The sequence below is a fragment of the Mustelus asterias genome, chromosome 1 (assembly GCF_964213995.1).
Source record: "Mustelus asterias chromosome 1, sMusAst1.hap1.1, whole genome shotgun sequence".
Taxonomy (NCBI): Eukaryota; Metazoa; Chordata; class Chondrichthyes; order Carcharhiniformes; family Triakidae; genus Mustelus; species Mustelus asterias.
The window spans coordinates 20,148,191-20,175,802 of NC_135801.1; the positions used below are offsets into that span (position 1 = coordinate 20,148,191).

A 27,612-nucleotide genomic window follows, 5' to 3' on the forward strand; every position below is an offset into this window, starting at 1 on the left:
AGGCTTGCATTGACACTGCAATGAAGCTACTATGAAAATCCCCTAGTCGCCACACTCTGGCGCCTGTTCCGGTACACTGAGGGAGAATTCAGCATGGCCAATGCACCTAACCAGCACATCATTCGGACTGTGGGAGGAAACCAGAGCACCCGGAGGAAACTCCGCAGACAGTGACCCGAACCGGGAACTGAACCTGGGTCCCTGGCTCTGTGAGGCAGCAGTGCTAACCACTGTGCCACGATGCCATCCTATGGCTCCAAGCTGGAGATTTTAACCAAATTGATCCGTTCTCATTGTGTTAATGCCTGATGTAGCAGATCTAAATTACTCGAGGATATTTTTGTCCACCAGATTCATTGGTCAAACCTAGAAAAATATTTAAGACACTCGGGCTTGAATTCTTCACATTTAGCTTCAAATAACTCTGCAAAAAAATTCCCTCAGAGATAGCCAATCCCAGCTAGGAAACCACCAGGAATCTTAACTAGTGTTGTGTTCACCATTGGCACATAACGAACCGATTACATTTTGACACAACCACTATGCAGCCTTATGTGTCCCCAAACTGTGGGAGGGGTTTTGGGACCCCACCATTGATGCCAGTGGGAGTGGAATATTCTGCCTATTGTCTCTTCACAAACCTGTGGGTTTCACTAAGTGGGGTCATGTTCCAAAAGAGAGAAACAAAGCATCAGACCAATGGGCAATGTGCCGATTCAGGCTGGTCACTAGTTTGGTTTAGAGACACAAGCAGGGGGCAGAATCTTCCATTCTCAGTGGCTGTCTGGTTCGCTGCCTCAAAAAGTGGTGAAGCACCCACGCCAGCTCAGAGGACGAAGGCCTGCCGTATCTCCTGCCCATCAGGCAGTTAAGTGGACAGCGGTTGGCCTTCCTCCAGACTGAGGACCCCGGAGATTACTTCCCGCCAAGAGCTGCCAGCCAACCAGAGGTTGGCAGCTCGTACACTTAGCAGCGCTACAGTGAAGGCGATGGCTGGTGCTAGAACAGCACCCCGCTCTCAGCGTATCAGGATCATGGAGCTACTCAGGAAAAAAGTAAGTGCTTTTGTGGGTGGGGGTTCTCACATGGTAGGGGGGGGGGGTGGTCCCTGGGGGTCAGCATCAAGGACGAGGGTGTGGTGAGTGGCCTTCCTTCAGCTCCGTATCCTCGATCATTCACAGAATTCTGCAGATCAACAGCCAACCGCCCCTCCCCCCCAACTGCCTCCAGCAAAATGCAGCCTGCTTTTACCAGTTGTGCAGGCCACATGTTGGCATGCCCACCCGGAGCTGGGAAGATTGCAGCAGAGGCTAGGAGAGGTCCTGAAGTGGTCATTAATTGACCACTTACAGAACTCAATTGGAGCCGGGCTGGGAAGGTTGACCATGGGCCTTCCTGTCCAGAACTTAATATGAATGCAGGCAGGAAGGTGTCAGGTATCAGTCCCATGAACCTGCCAGTTCGCCCACCTCCTTCCTCACCTCCTGCAGGGACAGAGGATTCTGACCACAGCAATTGTCAGATATCCAGTCCACCAAATAAACCTGTGCAGAAAACTAGTATGTGAACCTATATTCCTTCAAACTTCAGCCAATGGTAAAGAAAATCGTGCAGAATGTAAGTTGTTGATTTGTTTAAAAAAGAAGGTACAAAGCTCTTGATCTAATAAAGCTAGCTAAAATGCACATGTCATGTACAATTCCTACTGAGTCGTTGATAAAGGGTGTGTGCGGTGGTTGCAAGAGGCAGCTTGTCCTTGGGGAGAACAAGAGAGACAGAGAGAGACACCATGGATTGCTCCCACCTATCGAACCAGCATACACTTATAAATCTACAGCAAGAGGATAGCAGGTCACCTTCTCTCCCCACTCTCGCCGGAGGAAACGCATGGTACTGAGGAGCCTTGACAGAAAAATAAATAAATAGTCCGGAGATAATACATATTAACAAATATAATCCATGTTTATTTAGGGTTTTACTCAGCTTTTCTGAACTGCCTCGCAGTAATGCACTTTATCTCTTATCCTAGCAAGCTATCACCAATTAAGTGGCATAGTTTGTGCCTTATTTGCAATGTAATTGTGCTGTGGCTGTCAGTAGGATGCCATTCACATTATCTGAAGCTTTTCTACAGTATCACGCAGACACATTATCAGTCAGTGTTAACAGTTATGACCTTTTCTCCAAACTGCATTGACAGGCACTCTATTTTATACAGCTGCAAATCCCTGGCAGCTTTGCTACATCCCCAGTGATCACTCCTGCCAACAACTGGCTTAAAGCCTCGCATAGCTTCAAAGCCTTCCTACACGCATTTTAGTGCAGAAAATGTGCAGTATTCAGCCTAACTTGCTATACTCCCATTAAAAAGAGTCACCCAAAACAGACCTTCGGCCTACATGCATGAAGAATGTTGGTGTTCCATTTAAAATTCTTTACTGTTCTTTCCCCAAAGAACCTGAGTAAATAAACATGGATTGTACTTGTCAGTATGTATTATCTCCCACCTAATTTTTTTTTAATGATGCCTCGAATTCACAGTTTCTGTCTCCTGCTGGCTCAGGGGAAATGGAGGTGAAGTTTCACTCTGCAGCGAAGAACAAGATGGTGCCACTTAAGAAAAAAACATTTATAATGATTGCTTCCATTATAATTAATATTTCTACATTTAGTCAGCACCATCTCCGAGTATGACCAATGGACAGATGTGGCTCATTAAACACTCCCTTGCTAACTTTTCTTCTCCCTTGTTGAACAGTGTGGCTCAAAACCATGCACAACTATACAGACTGACACCAAACGTCAAGTTTTCTCCCGAGTACTACTAATAATATATCAATTTCCTTTACATTTCTAACCTTCATTGAATTATCCTTACTTACACACCGAAATATGAAGCTTCACTGCTCACCAATTCTACTTTTTACATGAAAGGTCGGGAGAAGGGTCACTGTTTCACAGCGATCAAATAAATCAAATTCTGTGTCTGTAACATGGGACTTTTTTGGGAATCAGCTTCTGTAATTCTGTCCACTATTTCATGAAAATCATGGATCAGTTGGCTTGGACATCAACAGAACAGTTCCTATGTAAAGAAACACTTGGAACAAAGTCAACGCATCCAACCACGCACAAACTCATACAGAACAAACCTGGGATCACTTCGCTAATGTTTATTACAAATGAGGAATGCTGAAATGAAAGGATTATCCAAGAGTCTGATTTATTAAAGGGGTCTGGGAGTGGAGAGGGGAAATATGCTATCAGTATGGACCAGCTTCCTTCCCGACACACTCCAGATCGTGAAGGATAAAAGGTCTGCTCACACAAATGGCCAGTGATCCAAGAAAATATCGAGGATAAAAATCATAAAAAACACAAGTACTTTGGCTTGTTTGAATTGGGAAACATAACGCACATTTTTAGGCTCCTCTAAACAGCCAATAAGCTGTTCAAGCCATCCTCCCACTGAGAGTACAATCCAATTCAAGAAATTGGAAGATCTTCCAAACAAACAGCATTTTGGATTTGAGAGTTCCAAAAACACCACTGCGAAGTGGAGGAAAGTGGCATTGGGTGCGACCTGAGCTCAGGCTTTCCATTCAGATGGGGTTGTGAGGAGACAAAAAATAAAATAAACCAGCTCTATTACTACAGGTTCAAGACCGGCAGCTTGAAGTAGGTAAATTAATACAAAATCTTAGCGAGATCTCAGCTGGAACAGTGTGTAAAATTTTGGACTCTATTCTATTGGAAGGATGCTGTGACAATAGCGAGGACGGATGTGCAGATTTGCTAGGATTCCGCCTACCTTGTAAGACTTGCAAATTGGGCTGTTCCTATGAGAACGGATAAGATTATGAGCTGATTTCATAGCAGTATTGAAAATTATCTCGGGATAGGATGGAGTAGACAGAAACAGTTTTTTTTCCAGTAGTTGATGGATTTGGATCAAAGGACATGGTATACGATTAAAAGTGACAGTCTGAGAGCTGAAGAGATTTTGGTTTTACATACTGAAGGTTACAAGACTGCAGAACACACTCAGAGGCAATGCCAAGATTTACCAACAGGCAGTTGAAGGAAAGGGGAATAAATGGAAATGGGAGCAACATGGATACATGGGGATCAGAACAACTGCTATGTGGAGCTAAAGTTTTCATGTTTATTTATTAGTGTCACAAGTAGGTTTACATTAACACTGCAATAAAGTTACTGTGAAAATCCTCCAGTTGCCATACTCCCGCGCCTATTCGGGTACACAGAGAGAATTTAGCATGGCCAGTGCACCTAACCAGCACGTCTTTCAGATTGTGGGAGGAAACCAGAGTACTTAGAGGTGATGCCAAGGAGGATAAGCATCAGTACAAACTGATTGGAGCCAACTAACATACAATTTGATGTAGAGTTATTGGCTGGTATTAGGGACAAAATAAATAGAAGGATTTCCCTTTATTTGTTCATCTTGCAAGGTACTATCTCAAATTGGCCATAATGACCAAGCTGAATTGTATTTTTAATCCAATTCCACTGGAGTTGCAAAATGGTTTCAAAGAGATTAGACAGATGGGCTGGGTTTACTAGCCCCACCCACCACCGAGACCGTCTGGTCCTGAGGAAAGTCCATGGGCTTTTGGCTGGGCTGCTGCACCCCCCCTACGGCAGGTCCCTGGAAAATCTCAGCCAGATGTTTCTGAACCTATTCTTGAGAGGCGAAATCTCAACTATTAAATTTGCCCCAAATGAAAGCTGGACTTGATCATTTGGAGGAAATATTATAACTGGGTGTTGAAATTTTAAGAAGATATCACGCTCCATGGCAAAGAATTTGGACCGATTCGAGCTCAAATTAATAGCTCTTAAGAGTTTATTTTACTCTTAAATCGGTTTGAAGTCTCAGTGAAATAATGCACTGTTTTTTCTCGATGATCGCTAATGTAGCACATTATACAGCAACTACTTGGAGTAGCCATTATTCTAATAGATGGGGCAATCATTTTCAATAACTGTATGAATGTATCAGTCAATGAGGCCAGGATGGATATAATGGAGAGTTTTGGGAATCATTCAATGTTAAGAATTTAAGCTGTCTGTCAGCAATTTGATGCTCAGCCGAGGGTTAAAGGATCACCTTTGGATCCTCAGAGTCTGTCAATTTTAGCCAGCAAGAAACCAGCCAACTGAATCTCATGTCAAAAACCTGTGAAATATTGAATAAAGTGGGGAATTAACAGAGCCCAAAATCTCTTGAAGGATCCTAAGCTACATCCCCACTGGATAGCAATTTAGTTTAATGCACAAAGTTGATTCACTTCAAGGTCATTCCACTAAATTCCAATGGCTACTCTGGACTTTTCATCATTATGTACGTCATGCCTTGGAGGTTAACTTATCCACGTACTGTCTTAAACCTCTCCTTTCCGATGGGCAGAGAGAGGTGCATTGAGCTGGCTTAGGTGCAGAGCTATTGTTAATGCCCTTAAAATACATCTATTGAGTTGTTACAATCCCAGTTGATGTTATAACTGAACTGGAAGATCCCAGAATGGAAACATGGCTCAAAAGACTAACTAGTTTTTTTTGAAGAAAACATGGAGCAACAGAGTCACTGGAACGTCAACTTGTTTTAATTTTTAAAAATGATTAAACATGAATCATAGAATAGAATCATAGAATCCTACAGTGCAGAAGGAGGCCATTTGGCCCATTGAGCCTATACCGACAACAATCCCACCCAGCCCTTACCCCCGTAACCCCACGTGTTTACCCTGCTAATCCCTTGACACTAAGGGACAGTTTAGCATGGCCAATCAACCTAACCTGCGCATCTTTGGACTGTGGGAGGAAACCCATGCAGACACGGGGAGAACATGCAAACTCTACACAGGCAGTGACCCTAGGCTGGAATTGAACCTGGGTCCCTGGTTCTGTGAGGCAGCAGTGCTAACCACTGTGCCACCATGCTATGTTGGATTATGACACAATACTTTTTTGACTCGCCCCTTAACTTCACGAATATCCACAGAAGTTGAGGTAAACATGGGCTACAAAGTATATCTTAACATAAGAAATAGGAGCAGGAGTAGGCCATCTAGCCCCTCGAGCCTGCCCCACCATTCAATAAGATCATGGCTGATCTGAAGTGGATCAGTTCCACTTACCCGCCTGATCCCCATAATCCTTAATTCCCTTACCGATCAGGAATCCATCTATCCGTGATTTACACATATTCAAGGAGGTAGCCTCCACCACTTCAGTGGGCAGAGAATTCCAGAGATTCACCACCCTCTGAGAGAAGAAGTTCCTCCTCAACTCTGTCCTAAACTGACCCCCCTTTATTTTGAGGCTATGCCCTCTAGTTCTAGCCTCCTTTCTAAGTGGAAAGAATCTCTCCACCTCTACCCTATCCAGCCCCTTCATTATCTTATAGGTCTCTATAAGATCCCCCCTCAGCCTTCTAAATTCCAACGAGTACAAACCCAATCTGCTCAGTCTCTCCTCATAATCAACACCCCTCATCTCTGGTATCAACCTGGTGAACCTTCTCTGCCATCCTTCCAAGGCCAGTATATCCTTCCGCAAATAAGGGGACCAATACTGCACACAGTATTCCTGCTGCGGCCTCACCAATGCCCTGTACAGATGCAGCAAGACATCTCTGCTTTTATATTCTATCCCCCTTGCGATATAGGCCAACATCCCATTTGCCTTCTTGATCACTTGTTGCACCTGCAGACTGGGTTTTTGCGTCTCATGCATAAGGACCCCCAGGTCCCTTTGCACAGTAGCATGTTGTAATTTTTTTCCATTTAGATAATAATCCAATTTGCTATTATTTCCTCCAAAGTGAATAACCTCACATTTGTCAACGTTATACTCCATCTGCCAGATCCTCGCCCACTCACTCAGCCTGTCCAAATCTCTCTGCAAACCTTCTACGCCCTCCACACGATTCACTTTTCCACTTATCTTTGTGTCATCTGCAAACTTTGTTACCCTACACTCAGTCCCCTCCTCCAGATCGTCTATATAAATGGTAAATAGTTGAGGCCCCAGTACCGATCCCTGCGGCACGCCACTAGTTACCATCTGCCAACCAGAAAAGCACCCATTTATTCCGACTCTCTGCTTCCTGTCGGATAGCCAATCCCCAATCCACGCTAACACTCTACCCGCAACTCCGTGTGACCCAATCTTCTTCAGCAACCTTTTGTGAGGCACCTTATCAAACGCCTTTTAGAAATCCAAGAACACCGCAACCACCGGTTCCCCTCCGTCAACCGCACTAGTCACATCTTCATAAAAATCCAACAAGTTCGTCAAGCACGACTTTCCCCTCATGAATCCATGCTGCGTCTGCTTAATTGAACCATTCTTGTCCAGATGGCCTGCTATTTCTTCTTTAATGATGATATCTTAAGCTACAATGGTCTCAGTGACATAACGTCCCTCTGAACACACAAGCTGGCTGTGGCCAAACGCACACTCCGTTCTGAACCCAAGTGCGTGTCTATGGATTTCTCCTCAGAATCCCCCCAGATGATATTTTTACTGTGAGCCGCCTTGTCTCAATGAACTCCAGCTTCCACAAAAGTGATTTCAAATTCCACTTTCAAAAAGACACTTTCAAATCTTCTTTTAAACAACAGTGCTTTCCCTTAGCAGTTTGCATGACGAATCCAGTTCAGATTTTCCAACTATTCTTTCAAACAAAGCTTCCGCTTCACTTTTAACAAAGAATCCAGCATCAAGGTTTCACAGCTCACCCTTCAGGATTTCATTGTCTTGACTGTTGTACAAACTGTTCCCAATTGCTTCAACTAATGATTCCCAGATACTATTAAGATGGCACCAAACTTTTGATTTACCTGTGAAGTCTGCTCTCTCACTTTAAATCTGGTTACTGCAGCCATCTCTTTGAGAGTAAAAGCTCCACTGTGTTATTCATCCTGATTCCACCATACAGTCTGCTCTGGCACAATAACATTACTTAACATTACTGTGGGGCAGCATGGTGGTACAATGGTTGGCACTGCTGCCTCAGCACCAGGGACCCGGGTTCAATCGTGGTTTTGATCAGTGCCTGTGTGGAGTCTGCACATTCATCCTGTGTCAGCGCAGGTTTCCTCCGGATGCTCTGATTTCCTCCCACAGTCCAAAAGACGTGCTGGTTAGGTGCATTGGCTGTGCGAAATTCTCCCTCAGTGTACCCGAACAGGTGCCGGAGTGTGGCGAATAAGGGATTTTCACAGTAACTTCAATTCTGTGTTAATGTAAGCCTACTTGTGATACTAATAAATAAACAAACTTTTAACTTTAAATCAAAGAAATGCCTGAACATTTTTTTTGCAATGTTACTTAAATAAATGCTTTTAATTAACCTAATTGGTTATTAAATAGGTATTTCCACGAGCCTCTTCTGACAATTGATCCCAGTTTTGGTGCTGGGCTCATGAAGCACACCAGCATTCCATTCTATCTGACCCAATAATTGGGCGATTGCGTGCCAATTTCAATTGAGCTTCCACAAACAGCTTACTTCATAACTGCTGTGAGAGGTCACCACATTAAGAAAAACCAGATCAGACCCATGTCTCATTTTCTGCTGACTCCCAGCAAAGTATCCAGTTCTTGGTAAGATCATTGTCTGAGGTAAGTGAATCTCACCCGAATATAACCAAGGAGTTCTAATCAGCATCTAAATATTCAAGAACATCTGGACCTTTTAACAAAGGTTCATTAAATCTCCATAAAAGGGGTACATTAGATCAAGCGTCGAATAGATTTAGGTAATGTAATGGTAATTTTAATAAGAGGCATTCTGTAATGGTGGCATTCTGACATGACAATTGTAGCTAATCTAAAATAACGTTTGGGAGGTGTGAAAAGTGAGAATAATCACATCCCCTGGGATGGCTCAGCCTCCAGGCCCTGTTCTGTTTATTGACAGAGTCATCATCCAGGATTCAGAGCACCAGGCCAAATCTGTCAGTCGATAGAGTCAGGAAAGCTGACAGACCCCTGCAAAAAAAAAGTTGCTAACTCAAAAGGTGGTACAAGACCAAAATATAGCCCTGAATAAAGGCCTTTGGCCAAAGCCTCTGTTTCAAAGTGAACAAATACGTCAGGTTCCTTTTAATTATACTTAAATATCAGGAAATACATTTCGTGGTCACATTCCACCACTTGATGAAAGTGGGAGGCCTGATGGATTTTGTGATGTTAGTGTACCTTTAAGAGATTTTTTTAAAAAAAACATGATCTCTGCAGCTCTCAGTCAGTGTTTTGCAGCCCACAGCTTTAGCTGATGTCATTATGTTGCCAGGCTGACTACAATGAGTCCTTTTATTGCTACTTAAGTGGCTTAAATGGGGTTGTTAATGTTTACTTTGGGATTATGATCCTGTTTTATGATCCTGCATTGTTAGGAGGGTGGTTATGTGTTTTTAGACAGTTTTTTTTAATTTGTAGCTTAGAGCTGCAGGTTTTCGTTTTAGAAGGGACAGCAAGCTAAAAAGAAGTGTTTTCTCTCTCTCCCTGTTGTTTTGAAAATTCTGTTGCTTTTCTGAAGGATGAAAATCTGCTATTGTTGGGGGCTGGACCAGAGGCTCTCTGGTGTTTTGGGAAGCTGTCTGGTCTTCAAACTGTTCTGAGTGAATTAAGACTGAGTGTTTTCAATTCTCCAATTAACAGACTCAATTTCCAGTATCACATGAGCATTAGTCTGTGCTGTGTTAAACCTGTGAAAAGGGTCTTTTGGTTATGGGATTCGTTTGATTGGAACATTGTAGATATCTTTGCTAATGGTTATACATTATCATTGTTTGTTTCTTGTTTGTAATTGATAAAAGTTCTTGCTAATTTTCTTACTATACATGTTAACTATATTCTTAAATAGACTTTGTTTGATACAAGCTCCCTAGTGGCTCATTTGAATCATACCTGAAGTGAAACATATTATGCTTATCCTCGCCAAATTGAAGATGCAAAACTTATGATCCAGGCGGGCTCCATGGAACACTATGGAGTTTCTAACCTGAACCATAACAATTTGTACAAAACTTGCAACAATGAAAAGCACAGTGGGACATTAATCTGTCATGCCTTAAGCTGCAACCAAACTTAACAAGTCATCCAGGGCACTATAGGTAGAAAAAGACAAATGAGATGCAAACATGTGAGAGGGAATGAGTTCTGGGTGCAACTTGTATTTATTTAGGGGGCGGGGTGGTTGTTGAGGGTGAGCTTTGGGCCATACCCGGAAGAAACTTACATTTTTGACACTGCATTTGGCATATTTGCCTTGCATTATGAAGCATCCTGTGATTCTTTTCCTGTCATGCATTTGCTGTCATTTTGCCACTGATTATTACCTGTTAAAATTCAGTTCAATAGTGCACTTTTATCAAATTACACACGAGTCAGTGGAAATTTACCAGAGTTCGCTGGACTCTGGGGTGGTTCCAGCAGATTGGAAAAAAGCAAATGTGACACCACTGTTTAAAAAAGGAGGTAGACACAAGGCGGGTAACTATAGGCCAGTTAGCTTAACTTCTGTAGTGGGGAAAATGCTTGAATCTATCATCAAGGAAGAAATAGCGAGACATCTGGACAGAAATTGTCCCATTGGGAAGACACAGCATGGGTTCATGAAAGGCAAGTCATGTTTAGCTAATTTACTGGAATTCTTTGAGGACATTACAAGTGCAGTGCACAACAGGGAACCGGTGGATGTGGAGAAGGCATTTGACAAGGTGCCGCACAAAAGACTGCTGCATAAGATAACGGTGCACGGTGTTACGGGTAATGTATTAGCATGGATAGAGGATTGGTTAACTACCAGAAAGCAAAGAGTGGGGATAAATAGGTGTTTTTCTGGCTGGCAGTGACTAGTGGTGTGCCTCAGGGATCAGTGTTGGGACCGCAATTGTTTACAATTTACATAGATGATTTGGAGTTGGGGACCAAGTGTAGTGTGTCAAAGTTTGCAGATGAGTGGTTCAGCAAAGTGTGCAGAGGACACTGAATGTCTGCAAAGGGATAGAGATAGTTTGAGTGAGCGAGGGTCTGGCAGATGGAGTACAATGTTGGTAATTGTGAGGTCATCCATTTTGGTGGGAACAGCAGCAAAATGGACTATTATTTAAATGGTAAAAATTGTAGCATTGTGCTGTGCAGAGGGACTTGGTGTCCTTGCACAAGAATCACAAGGAGTTGGTTTGCAGGTGCAGCAGGTAATTATGAAGGCAAATGGAATTTTGTCCTTCATTGCTAGAGGGATGGAGTTTTAAAACAGGGAGGTTATGTTGCAGCTGTATAAGGTGCTGGTGAGGTCGCACCTGGAGTACTGTGTACAGTTTTGGTCTCCTTAGTTGAGAAAGGATATACTGGCACTGGAGGAGGTGCAGAAGAGATTCACTAGGTGAATCTGGAGTTGAGAGGGTTGGCTTATGAGGAGAGACTGAGTAGACTGGGACTATACTCATTGGAATTTAGAAGAAGGAGGGAGGCATCTTATAGAAACATAAAATTATGAAGGAAATAGATAAGATAGAAGCAGGGAGGTTGGCAGGTGAAACTAAAACTCCGAGGCATAGCCTCAAAATAAGGGGGAGCAGATTTAGGGCTGAGTTGAGGAGGAACTTCTTCACCCAAAGGGTTGTGAATCTGTGGAATTCCCTGCCCAGTGAAGCAGTTGAGGCTACCTCATTGAATGTTTTTAAGACAAGGTAGATACATTTTTGAACAGTAAAGGAATTAAGGGTTATGGTGAGTGGGTGGGTAAGTGGAGATGAGTCCACAAAAAGATTAGCCATGATTTTATTGAATGGCAGTGCAGGCTCGAGGGATCTATAAGATCCCTCCCTCCTTCTTCTAAATTCCAAATGGCCTATTTCTGCTCCTAGTTCTTATGTTCTCTCATTTTTCATCCCACTCACAATGTCATTCGAATTGAACTATTTAAATGAGAAACCTCAATGCAATCAATTGTTGCTGGGGGGAAAAAAACACACAGAATATAATGCACTGTGAGAGTTAAAAGAAAAATACCATTCCATATAATGAAGATATAAACACGTCTTGTGTTCAGGTTGTAAGGTTTAAAGAGTCCACCTCTTTGCAAAGGGGTCATAATATGCAATTGGCTCAGACACTTTTTAGCATTTTGATATTCTAATACAGAATATTGTTTTCATACCCTCTCCCCCGTGCTTCCTCCTCCCCTCGTAACCCCCCAGTCGCCAGAGAATGTGGAACAAACTTTACTCTCATCCCGTCATTGTTAATTCATTAAGTTAGCTCAGTTAGCTAACTGGCCAGAATGTGGTGCAGAATGATACCAATGGCGCGGGTTCAATCACCATACCATACCAATCACCATACCAACTGGAGAAGTTCATGGGGGCCTTCCTCCCTCCATGCTTGATGTGAAGTGGTGTCCGTCAAGCTATATAACCACTTGCCTTTAACAGAGAGAGATGCCTAAAGCCCGCTGTGGACTATGGCTAATTACCAGTCTACTTTTTGGTTCAGTACCTCTCAAGAAATAAATAATTTGCATTTAGTGTTTTTTTAACTATCTCAGAGTACCCCAACATGCTTTGTAGCCAATTAAGTACTTTGAAGTGTAATCATTTGTATTTTGGGAAAATCTGCAGCCAATTTGTATAAAGCAAGCTCCCTTAAGCAGCAGGATGCTAATGACGAGATGAGATTTTTACTAATGTTGGTCGAGGGACAAATACTGGCCTCCCTCATCTTATCTGAATCTTTTCTTCTCGAACCCTCACAGCTGTCAACTCCCCTCCTACTTCCTTCAATCCTCTCTGACTGCATCTTCTCCCTCCACCATCCCCTTTCCTCCCCTGCTCTTCTCATTTCCATCATCATGATCTCTCTCTTCTGCTCGCCTCGGCATTGAGGCCTGAGGTTTCCTGGCTGAACCTGATCCTTCTGCTTCATTCTCGGTACTGCCATCTTGAGCAGAGTTTCCGAGACGGACTCTCACTCCACACAGTTTGATATTTCTCTCACTTGCACATACACAACGTCCATATGTACAGAAGTCACAAATCCCCACCTTCCTAAGGGGGGGCACACGGTGCCACAGTGGGTTAGCACTGCTGCCTCACAGCGCCAGGGACCCCGGGCTCGATTCCCAGCTTGGGTCACTGTCTGTGTGGAGTTTGCACGTTCTCCCAGTGTCTGCGTGGGTTTCCTCTGGGGGCTCTGGTTTCCTCCCATAGTCCAAAAATAGGTGGATTAGGTGGACTGGTGATGCTAAAATTGCCCCCCCCCCCCCGTGTCAGGGGGACCAGCTAGGGTGAATGCATGCAGTTATGGGGATGGGGCCTGAGTGGGATTGTGGTCGGTGCAGACGCGATGGGCCGAATGACCTCCTTCTGCACTGCAGGATTCTATGATTCAATGAACATTTGTTGCCGACAGGACTTTTATTTCAGAAGCCGCAGCCTGAAAGGAGAAATTCATAAAGCCCAAAATCCCTTGCTCCGAATGATGCTGGTTGGTAACTATGTATAAAGCACAGGACCAAGCGCATCACTTCCAGTTCCTCTCCTCCCAAATAGCTTTGCTACAAGGCAAACTACCCAGGAACATCCGTACCGATGTAAAATAATTTATAATTGAAACAACACACGTCGCCTTCCAACAGAATCAATCTATTACAATACAAGAGAGGACCATTTTACCTGAAGTGCCTCACTGACAGAGCTGTCCACTTTCGGTCCATTCTTATTCCCTTTCTCTGCAGCTTGCCGATGGTTTTTAAAAATTAATTTATCCACTTCCCTTCGTAAAGCTATTATGAATTCTGCATCCACCAGTATTTTTTGTGAGGATGTTTTTATGTCCGAGAAACCATACGTATACCCCGTTTACACTTTGTTCTCTGAATAAAGGTAGCAAACATTCTGAGAGAGTACGCATACTGTGGAATCCAATGGGACAAGATGGCAACGTAATTACATGAGAACCTATGCAGCATAGATACCCCACCTTCTTTTCAATTTTGCAGCTTCATGACCCGTGAGATGGGCTTCCATGTGAAGTGTCACATTTGAATGTTTAACATGCGGCTCAGCTAATATCTTCGATCATTTAATCAAAATTAATTCCCTTCACGCTCGGGAAGGTGATTCTAATAACAATCTGCACGGGAGCTGTCATCATGGCCAAACTATGTAATAAAACAAAAGGGCTCTAACACTCCAGACAAAAAAAATCTTAATTACAAAAATGACCATATGTTAAGATGTAGGGCAGACAAAAGGAGCCTGCTGCAATGGCATCCACACACTATGTTAAACGAAGAATGATTTAAAATGCACATGATTTTATGTTTAGATCACCTCATGCCAATAACCCTATAGGCGCAGACTACTTAACAGTTACAAATATGAACTAGGTTAACTCTGTACCCCTTCTAACATGGAGTAGACCCGTAGGCCCAATTTTCCCAAAAGCAGACTTGAACATATTGGGTGACAAGGGTCCAACCAGGACAAAAAAAGCATAAAACCAACCTCCTAACAAGCGACACAAGAATGTTTTAGAGCAATTAGCACTGAGAATCGCATAATGGAAACGCATCGGGGAACAATACCAAATAGGAAAAATTGAAGGACAAAAACACATTTCACTTTACCCAGCAGCTTCTGTTAAAATTATCACAATCAGCAATTCTAATTGGTCAATCAGCCTGAATATCAGTACATCAACGCAACGTGAAAAGTAATTACATCCCCTCAGCTATTCACCTAAATTACAAACAATTGTAAATAAATTCCATTCATTGTCATTTGAAGAAATAGAACATTCACAATTTTATTAAAACTATGTATCCAGTTGCTTTTTTCTACATACCTTTCACACTAGTTAAAACACCCCAAGGTGTTTTATAAAGGGATCTAACAGGAGGCAACAGCACAACATTATAAAGTGAGAAAAACTATATTTGGCATAGCATGAGCTGGATAGCTCACACATATGCCCATTTGTACCTTGGATAAGGGTGTCATGCTTATCGATGCAAACATCCTTTGTCTATGCAGCAAATCTAAAATAGTAGCCTCTGATTCATCTGCATACAAGGTTACGCAAACCTGAAAGATCAGCTCCTTTCTGCTACAGTGCCTACCTAATGAATCTTGCGATGATTATGTCCAGTGAATGTGAGAATTGGAGTTACTGATATAAAACATGCTGACCAGATCACTAAATCTTACACCAGTGAAGGGGGTGAAGTCTTCAGAAAGGATAATCTTTCAGCACCTGGCTGAGAAAATCCAGACTATCACCAAGAAGAAAACTTAATGCTGATCAGGAAGCTTTAACTAACACCCCTTTGGGGGTGTTTGAAAATTTGACATTTGGATTTTGACAAGGGGAGCCCATTATGAATACTTGGTTGAAACTCAAAAGCTTCAGAGCCACTTATCAAGTTCTGACAAAGAGTCTCCATGAGCTCTGGCAAGCTAATCCCATTATGAATGCTTGGCTGAGTTTCAAAAGCTCCAGAGCCACTTATCAAGTTCTGACAAAGAGTCTCCACACAAAATATTGGCTTATCTTTACTTTTCGCATGAAATTTAACCCGTCCCATTGTGCTGCAAATGTTTTGCGTTTAGTTAAGATTCATAAACATAGCACGTTTATTTCTTTTTGTGGGTGAATTATTCAGCTTTTATCCACGAAGCCTTAAGCCATCATCCAAAAGCCATGCAGCAGCTGAGCAGAATCAAGCACATCATTTCACAAAGTCAACCTTCAGGTTATCCAGAAGAGGTTGGATCCTGAAGATTAAACTCAAAGAAGGGACATCGAGAAAAAGAAGAGGGCTTCCTTTTTGTCAATAACCGTACCGATGGGCTTTACTACTTTGTAAATAATACTGTGAGTTGGCATCTGAAAAGTACTATCTTGTCTCAATCTAGTGGTGGCAGCCTCTTGTAACTTACGCCAAATTCTAAAATCGGAGCAGCTTTGCTCACTCTCTCTCTCTCTCTCTCAGTATATCAAAAAAGAACAAAAGGCATGACTGCCAGCATATACTAATTAAGAATACAGTCTATAAAAATATTCCCAAAGCTTCAAGTATGACTGACTCGCTCTGTACCAGCCTGACATCCCATTAACACCTGCAGCATTCAGCTGCTGGCTGCCTCTGGATTACTTCACTTTCGAATCATCTTGATTAATAGGGACATCACTCAATCCCGGTTCACACTGCACTCCAATACAGATACAATTAGCATTGGCTTGTCCAAGCTGTCTTTCCTTTTTGACAGCTAGAAAGAATGAACAGCAGACAGGTGCACAAATCCACCACAGGCCTACAGTTTTCTTCTGCCTTTGTCCAATGGTGAACAAAGGCAGGTTTAGCTGGAAGGGGCTATTTTCTGTTTCGTCATTTAAAAACTGCAGTCAAGAAAAATTTCAAACTATAGGCTTGGTATGCACCAGGTCATATTTTAAATATGAACAGGAACAGTATATTACATGCAACGTAATTAAAATCACAGGCCCGATAGGGAGACGTAGGGCGAGGTCCAGAGGGGGACCAAATAAGCACACGCCCGAGGAGATACAAGAACCTGATCCCCCAGTACAACCAGAGATTGGAAGCCAAGTGGGGGGAATGGGTGTAGGAGGCCTTGGAGGAGCAGGGATCAGAGGCCGAGGGAGAGGGTGGGATCTGAAGTCTCGTGCGAGAAATCGGATTGGAGATTGTAAGGGTCAGAGGCATGGTGTCCAATTATGGGACATCATCAAGCAAGCAGACTGGATCCAGGAGGTAGGTAGCAAGGCACTGGATAGACAGTTCTTGCCTGAATTTAGTTGCTGCGTATCCACAGTTAAATTCAAAATGGTGGTCACAAATAAGCAGCATTTTTATATTTCTGTCAACCTGCCTCCTTGGAAAGGTTTGGTCACCCACCTCTCATCCTGCTTTCATTAAAAAAACGGGAAGTTGGCAGGCTGGGGTCAGAATTCAGAGATTAACATTTTAATCTGCCACTCAATCCAAACATGCTCATTTTGTTGTTTTGTCGCTGTATTGACGGATAAGTGTGTTTTTACTACTTTGATTTGCAGGACATTTGGTGCAACTTAGAACAAAAAGGATTTTTTTTCAGTTTGAATCAACTCCATTCTTCATATTTCCCTGGGTATTGTTAAAAAAAAGTCATAGCACAGCCCCATAATGAATGCTTGACTGAGTTTCAAAAACCCCAGAACTATTCATCTCAGAAAGGGGTTATGTTCACATTTTAATTGACTATTTTAAGAGGTTATTAAAGGATTATCCATGATTGATGTAGTTAGTGAAAGGGGTGCTTGATTTTGCAACAGATTGACCACTTGAGGAAATTTACGATTTTTGAATGGGTTCTATGAATGAGTTATTTTCATTATGGAGTGTGTTTGAGTGAGTAGCGTATTAAATTGTTAGAAGTATATGTTTTTAAATTTCCATTTCAAAGCTCCTGAGGCCTATGTGGTGAGTGGTTATGGAGGGTACACGTGAGGCATGGGTATGAAGGTTTGAGCGCCAGATGTCCTTTATTAAAACAGAGCCAATGTCCCAATGAATGGAGGAGGGCATGCTAGTCTGCTGGCCTAGACATTCATCCTCCTCCATTGTTGCCTCAGGCCTGCCTCTGGAGATGCCTGACTCCATCCCCAATACAAAATATGGAAGGCTTAATAAAAGAGATGCCTCTGCTGTGTTGGGAAATTTCCCAACTCGCCCTTCCCGCATCGTTGACAAGACTTTAGCCCGTAATGTTCCGAAATGTACATCAGGACCATCAGCACTATTATAGAGTTTGAGTCCTTATAAAGAGCTTCTCCCCAAAACATTAACTAATCATCCATCCAGATAATTAACCTGCTGTACAACTGGCACAACTGATTTGATCGGAACACTGCCCAGTTTTCATTTATGAATATTTATGCCGATAATTAATTTAAACTCAAATCCTGGTGTCTATAATGTCTTATATCCAGCTAAAAGGCCTATGTGCTTTTAACCATGCCTACTTTAATGATCAGGAGGCGATGGCCTAGTGGTATTATCGCTACACTATTAATCCAGAAACTCAGCTAATGTTCTGGGGACACGGGTTCAAATCCTGCTACGGCAGATGGTGGAATTTGAATTCAATAAAAAAAAATCTGGAATTAAGCATCTATTGATGACCATGAAACCATTGTCAATTGTCGGAGATACCCATCCGGTTCACTAATGTTCTTTAGTGGAGGAAATCTGCCGGTTGAGGACTCTGGGTCTGAACTCATTGACGTTTAGAAGGATAAGGGGGGATCTTATTGAAGCTTACAGGATACTGCGAGGCCTGGATAGAATGGGTGTGGAGAGGATGTTTCCACTAGTAGGAAAAACTAGAACCAGGAGGGCACAACCTCAGGCTAAAGGGACAATCCTTTAAAACAGAAATGAGGAGAAATTTCTTCAGCCAGAGAGTGGTGAATCTGTGGAATTCTTTGCCGCAGAAGGCTGTGGAAGCCAGGTCATTGAGTGTCTTTAAGACAGAGATTAATTAATCTTGATTAATAAGAGGATCAAGGGTTATGGGAAAAAGCAGGAAAATGGGGACGAGAAAAATATCAGCCATGATTGAATGGCGGAGGAGACTCGATGGGCCGAGTGGCTTAATTCTGCTCCTATGTCTTATGGTCCTTATCCGGTCTCCAAAGCCACAGCAATGTGGTTGACTCTTAACTTCCCTCTGAACAAGGGCAACAAGGGATGGGCAATAAATGTTGGCCAGCCAGCGACGCCCATATCCCATGAATGAATAAAAAAAATCTATAATTATTTTAACTCCTTGATGTAGTCCATGATCTGCTCATTCTTCTCTTGACACAGGTGGAAGAACATCCATCAGCCCAATGTGTAAAATATCAAAAAATGAACAAAATTAACAAGGACAAGAATTGATGTACTTTTCATCTTTCCCTCACTAATACTGTGAAACTTTTATCGATTACTTTGTGAATTATTATATTTGGTTTTGAAAGATTGAGCTCATTCTGCGAACTGAGATGCATAGAAGCAGATTTAATTTCAGTGAAAGACACTGCCTTTAGTTCCCCAAGTTACCAAGACAAATTGTTTTATCTAAGGCATGAACTTACGATTATAAGAGCATAAGAAATAGGATTAAGAAGAGGCCATTCAGCCCATCAAATCTGCTGTATCATTCAGTAAGATCACAGCTGATCTGATTGGAGCCGTAACTCCCCTTTCTTGCTTTTCCTCCATTACCCTGCACTCCTGTGTAGATCTGAGCTCATCTCCATCTTAAATGGGAGACCCCCAATTTCTAAACTGCACCCCGCCCCGTAGTTCTGGATTCCTCCATGAGTTCATAAGTTCATAAGATATCGGAGCAGAATTAGGCCATTCAGCCCATCAAGTTTTCTCCGCCATTCGGTCATAGCTGATATGCTCCTCATCCCCATTTTCCTGCCTTCCCCCCATAACTCTTCAACCCATTACCTATTAAAGATCTTGGTACTGAGGGGAAACATCCTCTCAGTATCTACCCTGTCAAGCACCCTCTCAGAATCCTATATATTTCAATAAGACCATCTCTAATTCTTCTGCAGTCCAAATGGGTACAAGCCCAGCCACTTCATTAAGCATTGAAATTTTGTTTGCTGAGTTCAAACAAGATTTATATAGATGCTCTTTAATACACTTGCCTTGCCATTCACATTCCAAACAAAAACCTGCCATCATAACGGAATTTCCCTAAAGTGTCTCACAAAGCCTGCTGGTAACATTTTAAGATTTTTATCTAACCTCTCTGGAAGGAATGTTGGTTGAATTTATGTTGTGTTGCTATGAAGTTAGACTCCGTTCTCCCAAGGTTAACTCCCAGAGAGCCAAGCACTCCAAAACGTTGTTCAAGACAAATTAGTTCTTACACCAACCAGCGCAGGATTGGATATTACTGCAAGGCGCATCATTCTGAGACAACAGGAGGCCGTAGCATCTTTAATATTGGAATGGTTTGCAGTCAGGAACATGCAGCAATATGATGTGGTTTCCTCAGCTCCGAACGAAATGTGCACGATACTCGTTCAAGGTAAGCTGTTTGATTGACAGCTCAGTGAGCAATACTTCGACAGAGAGCTGAGGAAAGTCTCAGGGGTCAATCATTTGTATCGGTGTACGGCTGTCTCTGTTTCTCTGTCCCTCTGCAGCACACGCGTCTCTTGAACACTCAGTGTTCCACGTCCTCAAGATAATTGCTAGTGGGTTCAGAGGTTGCTGACTTGTTAAATGAGCAAGGAGCAAATTGCATTATTTCGTATTTTCCATGATACAGGGGATAACAAGTCATTGATTGAATTCTCATGATGAAAACTAAATTAGGCTCACTCACACATAACAAGCCAGCATGTTAATTGACAATTGGCTTTCTCTCATTGGCATGTTTTTGATCTACCGGCTGAAAAATAGGGGAAACCTATAGTTTGCAATAAGCACAAAGGGTCTATTCTTACGGGGCTATTACTATTATTGCCTCCAGGCCATGGTACTGGTATCAAGCACGTAAAGCAATCGTCAGATTATCAGAGATGTAAGGGCTGTTTATGGGGCAGACAATGAAATTGATGACACAACAAATAAAGCAGATCCGAAATTCTTAACAACACCAATTTTAATTAAAAAAAGAGGGTTTCTACAAAAATTATTAACCTTTATTACTCTTTTTGGATGTCACATTGCTTTAAGTTTTTGATTTTATACATGTACATCTTATTGTTTTCCGAACATTTACAGTACATTTTCTCGAGAATAGTTCCTAATAACAAACCAACATGTTTGGACTTGATTTCTAAACTTGGTTCTGTGGCTCATTTTTATCATCCGGTACATGGAGTATGTGCGGTCAATTTGCAGGTTATATGGGTATGCTTTTCAAATCAAACTCGTCCAATAATGGCATTGTGGGTCAACCCACAGCACACGGACTGCAGCGATTCAAGAGGGCAGCTCACCACCACCTTCTCAACGGCAACTAGAGAATAAATGCTGGCCAGCCAGCGACGCCCATGTCCCACGAATTAATTTTTTAAAAATGGTTTCTATATAATTGAAGATATTGGTGGGGGGTTTTTCTCCTAACCCGTCTGCTCCAAGCTTTTCAATCGTAACACAGAGTGCATCATCACTGTTGTTTGTCTGCCCAAGTTCAATGGTGAAGGTTTCCACTTACCTGCAGCACTGTGACTGTGGAGAGATCCTTCATTCTGCCTTCTTCATCTTTAAGGTTATAACCTTCTGGCCTCTTGTCCCTTTCACTGACTTTCCATAACTTAATAGTTTTATCTGCAAGAATGATGGATGATGTGTGTCAGCTTCAAGCAATACATCTTTGAGTGAAGTAATACTGATAGACTTGAAAAAATAAACGCACTGTAGAGTTATTTCTTTTCACAAGTGCATCACTTTCTTTAAACGAATCAAACGACCCATCCTAACTGCTGTTAGTTATCTGTGTGACGCAGTGAATCATTCACAGGTCAAAATAAACACATAAAGGGCAGGATTCTGACCAAAAGGAGGTGCACAGTAAGAAGTCTCACAACACCAGGTTAAAGTCCAACAGGTTTATTTGGTAGCAAATACCATAAGCTTTCGGAGCTTATGGTATTTGCTACCAAATAAACCTGTTGGACTTTAACCTGGTGTTGTGAGACTTCTTACTGTGCTTACCCCAGTCCAACGCCGGCATCTCCACATCAAAAGGAGGTGAGCAGGTCTTGAAATTCCTGCTGCCAGCCACCATGCCAATTTGTTGCCGCAGTCCTGCCTCTGAGCCATTTTTAAAGGAGGCCAGGTTAGGGACCTGGGCAGATAACCAACTGAGGCCATTGAGCCACTCTCCCTCATCAACTGGAGATTTTCAGTGGCAGGCAGGCTCTTTGGAGTGTGTGTGTGTGTGTGTGTGTGAGAGAGAGAGAGAGCTGTGAGAAAGTGAGATTCTTTTGGGGGTCAGGCAGAGAGAGGGGACATGTCCCCTTTTCTTCGTGCTCTGCCACTTTTCTTTCAGCGCATGTCCAACCCTTGTTGCTCCCTGCGATGCCTTGCCCTTATCTTGTGGCTTTTTGTCTTCTTGCCTCCTTGTGAGAATGAGAGCTGCGTGTGAGGGCTGCATGTGCTGTGAGTATGTGAGCCGTGTGCGCGAGTATGTGTGTGAGAGAGCGGTGAGTGTGTGAGCAGTGTGAGCATGTGCGATGTGAGGAGTGTGTGTGCAGTGAGAGTGCATGTAGTGAGAGAGTGTGTGTGTGTAAGCAATGAATGTGTGTGTGTGTGTGCGCGCGCGCGCGGACATGAACGTGAGCGAGAGAGTTTATGTTTGCGTGTACGTACGTGTGAGCATCTTGTGTTTTATATTTGTTTTGAAGTCATTCAAGGCCTTCAGATGGCCATACTACAAATATATTTATTTTTGTTCTCCCCACTTGAATAGCTCCCTGCACCATGGTCACTTTGCTCATCCACCCTTCACTCGTCCACACTGCAAGAACCTCAAACCTGTTGGACAATTGTAAGTGCTGAGGGTTCTCCCTTGCTACTTCTGGGATCCCTGTACCAGCCTCTCTTACAGTCATACCCTCCTGTCCCTGATCATGAACCGAATTTGAAGTACCTTGCTTAAGGGGTGTGACTGCCCCCTGGAACACTGTCCAGGTAACATTCCCCCTCCCTGGTGCTTAAAGATGGCTGAAGCTCGAACTCCAGCTCATCAATTGGTACACAATTTCCGGCAAGCTGCAGACACTTACTACAGATATGGTTGTGGTGGATCACACAAGTATCTACCTGTCCTACATGCGACAGCTGGCCTGCCATCTTAACTCTGTAATAAACTACTTAGATTTCAATATCAGAATATGAACAATTATCCCTAGTTATTTTACTGAGTGTAATTGGTTGGGCTGTAAATTTAATGAGATGCTTAAATCTCCCACATGAAGCAACACTTTCAATTCATCAGCCATTAAACAGAGACTGAAGAGCTGGGTTCTCCAGTCATTTGCCTGCACACTTGTTCCACCATATTGGTTTTCCATTCACTTGTTTCTTTTTTTGCCCATCACTTCTATTCCCCAAAAGGCTACCTCTGTTTAAAATGTCTTTTAAATTTTGCTAAATGGTTGACATCGTGTTTCTTCAAAAGCCATAGTCAAATTCATTGCAAGAAAAATTTCAGCTATGAGCAGGCCATTCCTTGCTGCTGGAAAGTTCTAAATCTCTACCAGACCACGTCATAACATGGTGGCACAGTGGTTAGCACTGCTGCCTCTCAGCGCCAGGGACTCGGGTTCGATTCTCGGTGTGGGTGACTCTGTGTGTGGTGTCTGCACATTCTCTCCGTGTCTGCGTGGGTTTCTTCCGGGTGCTCCGGTGTCCTCCCAATGTATGAAAGACATGCTACTTAGGTGCATTGGCCATGCTAAATTCCCCCTCACTGTACCCGAACAGGCGTCAGAGTTTGGCAACTAGGGGATTTTCACGGTAACGTCATTGCAGTGTTAATGTAAGCCTACTTGTGACAATAATAAATAAAACCTTAAGTCAATGATAATCTCCACACCCAATTCAGTTGTCAACTCAAAACTGGCTATTATATAGCCTTATTTAGAATAATAATTGGCAATCTGTATTTGATACCACATAATTCATTCTTCACATCCTACTAATTCCAGGGGCAATGAAGGAATGAGTGAAAAATATGAACCAGTTTTAGTTTTTTTGACAGGACCATTTATCAAATGCCAAACTTCGATTACTATCCCAGAGCAGACTAGCTTGGAATAATGGTCCAATAACCTTTAACAACATCATTAAACCTTTGCAGAAAAAAAACAAATTGCATTTTTAAAAAATACTTGCAGCCAGGGTAATTAAGAAGTGTAGCTGTTTATTCCTCATGTGTTATGCCATTCACATTCCTTCTTTAATACATGACTTCTTTATGAATACAAGAGCAGTTGGAAAATTACTAGTGAGCCTTCGTAATTCGTCCAACTGCAATAGCGATCCATGTTGCTAAATCTGCTCAACATATTAAAAATCAGTTCTATCATCCGGATTGATAACAGAAGCTCACTCACTGAAAACATTTATTTTTGAGCTCTATGTTACCACCTGTCAATTTCTCCTCCATGCCAGTCACATATTATGCCTCAACCATTTGCTTTGGTTACAGTACAAAGCAGCTTCAGCCTAAGAGCATCCCCACAAATGCTGTGCTGCTCCCCAGCTGACTCACAAGAAGGTATAATTAAGTGTTCCCCAGCTAATTTACTCAGCTCAGCCCCCACACAACCATTGACAAAATGCCTCAGGATAATCCTCACCTCTCCTTTTGAGAATATGGGCGGTATTTAATCGAGGCGATAGGGGCCTGCCCCACTGGTTTGACAGCCGGTGAGAATCCTGTATAGCCTCTTTTCAGGAAGGCCCACTGCATTAAGTATCACTCAGGCTAAGGAAATCTCAGGTAGAAATAATGATTGGTGCAAGGAAACTCCCATGCATGGAACTTATTCAGACTCCATACAGGAGTATGGAGTAGACTTCTGATAGAAGTCTACAAGATTATGAGGGGCATGGACAGAGTGGATAGTCAGAAGCTTTTTCCCAGGGTGGAAGAGTCAATTACTAGGGGGCATAGGTTTAAGGTGCGAGAGGCAAGGTTTAAAAGAGATGTATGAGGCAAAATGTTTTTTTACAGAGAGGGTGGTGGGTGCCTAGAACTCGCTGCCGGGGGAGGTAGTGGAAGCAGATATGATAGTGACTTTTAAGGGGCATCTTGACAAATACATGAATAGGATGGGAATGGAGGGATATGGTCCCTGGAAGGGTAGGGGGTTTAAGTTCAGTCGGGCAGCATGGTTGGTGCAGATTTGGAGGGCCGAAAGGCCTATTCCTGTGCTTTAATTTTCTTTGTGCTTTGTAGGAGTGCTTGACATCACTGAACCCAAGACGTTAATACATCAAAGCTGAAAAATGTCATCGAGACTCTTAATTGATTTATTTGGCAAGATTGCTCGTGGAGGTCTCAAGCCTGCAATCATAAACCTTCCTGGATTTTGTGTGTGACCAAAGATGTAAGCACTTTTGTTAGGTGGAATGGCCATAGTAAATTGTCCCTCAGTGTCCAAAGATATGTAGGTTAGGTGGATTGGCCATGGTAAATTACCCCTTAGTGCCCAAAGATGTGTCAGTTAGGTGGATTGTCCATGGCAAACGCACGGGAGATTGGAGGGTGGGCCTAGATAAGATGCTCTTTCGGACAGTCGGTGTAAACTCAATGGGCCGAATGGCCTCCTTCTGCACTGTAAGGGTTCTACGATTACACGAAAGTCAGATCTTTAACCACTTAACAACCAGACCCAGAATATAAACACTTTAATACCATGTGGCTATAACATATTGAATTAAAAGAAAACTAAAAATGTTCAACCTAACTTGTTGCACAATCCTTCAAAATGTAACATTCAATTTCTGGAATGCTCATTCTTTTGCAAATCATTTCTGCGTCTCCAACCTGCATTAATACAGCAGCAGCATTCTCCCTCCTTTATGTACCGTGTCCGAAGAGAGTGTTGGTGACCATGGATTTACTCTGTATGGGTCCATGATGATGCTTGGCAACGTATTGCAGTGGTTTGCTATTGGCTTCTGCAGGATGGTTTACCAGGAAACCCTCCCGTTCTTACCATCTGCTATCAGGCATATTGTATTGGGTTGGCTCTGTTTGACCACGTTATGACTGCACCTTATGGACTGTGGCCATCCAAGTCCTGAAGTGGGACTCCAACCTGGGACTTCTGGCCCAGAGGTAGGGACGCCACCACTGTGCCACAAGAACTCTCTACAGCAGCATTAGCAACTAAATATCTACAACTGCTTCAAAAAGGTAATAAAGAGAGAACGAGTTGACCGCAGTGATGTACGAGTTGATAGGGGGTTGCAAGGGGGAGGGCTATGAATGAAAGCACAGATGGAGATAAGTTTTCAGAAGGACGCAAGAGTTTGAAGTCACTCACCATTGGTGGAGAGGAGAAAGTGGGCTGCATTCTGTTGAGGCAGCCACCGGATCTTATTAATTTTTTCTTCTATTTCCAAGCTTTTTAGGTAATCGAACTCAGGCTCATGACTCTGGAAGGTGCTGTAAACATTGTATTCACCTTGATGGTGAGGCTGGCTTTTTGTCTAAAAATAAAAGGGGGGAAATAAAGGGTTAATTTTAAAGCTGCAGATGAATGGTGCGGCGAGCGGGGAAACCATATTGTCGAACGGTTTTGGGAAACATAGGATTGTCTTCTTTAAACCGTGGAACCAAGTCGGAGTAGACCTTTGAGAGATTCAGATGCATTATTAAAATTGCCTGCGCCGTATATTGGTCAAACACTTGAAACCTGTAGCTTATTTACTTTGGGAGGATTTGTTTCCCCCAATACCTGGTGAGTCTGGAGTTGAACAATGCAAACCAAGAGATTTGCTCCGATCAATGGTCATTGCTATTTAGCTCAGGTAGCTGCTTGGGGCACGGACCATTGCCTCTGAGTAAAAGCAAAGAGCTAAACAAGCCAAATTAGCCAATCCTCAAATCCACAAACATTATCCTTCGCTTTCTGTTGGAATTGCGCATTGAGTGGGTTCACGTGATTCCCTGCATTGACAAAATAGAGACCAACATCACTCTCAACATTCAACGGGACAGGACATCAAAAGGTGCACAAGTAACCACGCAGCTCTGTCCCAGCAAGACGTTCATCTTCCAGGAGGGGAAGGGGGAATAGTAAAGAAACATTTGGGCCATAACTTCCTCAGAGTGACAATTAGTGTCAGGTTGACACTCTGCATCCACTTTCCTGCGCTAAAATTCTGAAGTGCCCATCTCGCCTGACCTTCCTGCCTCAGGCCGGGTGAGATTCAGGCAGCACGGTAGCACAGTGGTTAGCACTGCTGCTTCACAGCTCCAGGGTCCCGGGTTCAATTCCCGGCTCGGGTCACTGTCTGTGTGGAGTTTGCACATTCTCCTCGTGTCTGCGTGGGTTTCCTCCGGGTGCTCCGGTTTCCTCCCACAGTCCAAAGATGTGCGGGTTAGGTTGATTGGCCAGGTTAAAAATTGCCCCTTAGATCCTGGGATGCGTAGGTTAGAGGGATTAGCGTGTAAAATATGTGGGGGTAGGGCCTGGGTGGGATTGTGGTCGGTGCAGACTCGATGGGCTGAATGGCCTCCTTCTGCACTGTAGGGTTTCTATGATTTCTATGATTTCACAGTGCATCCCTAGCTCCAGCGTAGAAATCCAAAAGAAATGGAGTGATGAGTCAGCTGTCAGGTCAGGTGGGTGGGATGGGGGTGTGAATGGGTCCAGCTGCGGCTGGTCAGAGTGGGGGATCCCATGTGGGTGATGGGGTCAGGGATGCGGAATACCGTGGAGAGGGGGGTGGTACCCTGGAGTATTTGTGTACATAGGCCTGCGTGCGCACGTAGGCCCCTGTGCGCGCACGTGCAGGCCTAGGTGCACGCG

General features: G+C 43.1%; 1 protein-coding gene across 7 annotated transcripts in view; it reads right to left on the bottom strand.

Annotated features, from left to right (window-relative positions):
• Nucleotides 1-27,612, bottom strand: part of LOC144492104 (serine/threonine-protein phosphatase 2A 55 kDa regulatory subunit B gamma isoform) — a 348,625-nt gene that overhangs the window by 78,692 nt on the left and 242,321 nt on the right. For all 7 annotated transcript variants that reach the window (XM_078210211.1, XM_078210209.1, XM_078210213.1 and 4 more), the window contains 2 exons: nucleotides 26,122-26,287; nucleotides 21,276-21,388 (listed from right to left, as the gene is read on the bottom strand). In XM_078210211.1, the coding sequence (XP_078066337.1) occupies nucleotides 21,276-21,388; nucleotides 26,122-26,287 (279 nt within the window). The remainder of the gene's footprint in view (nucleotides 1-21,275; nucleotides 21,389-26,121; nucleotides 26,288-27,612) is intronic.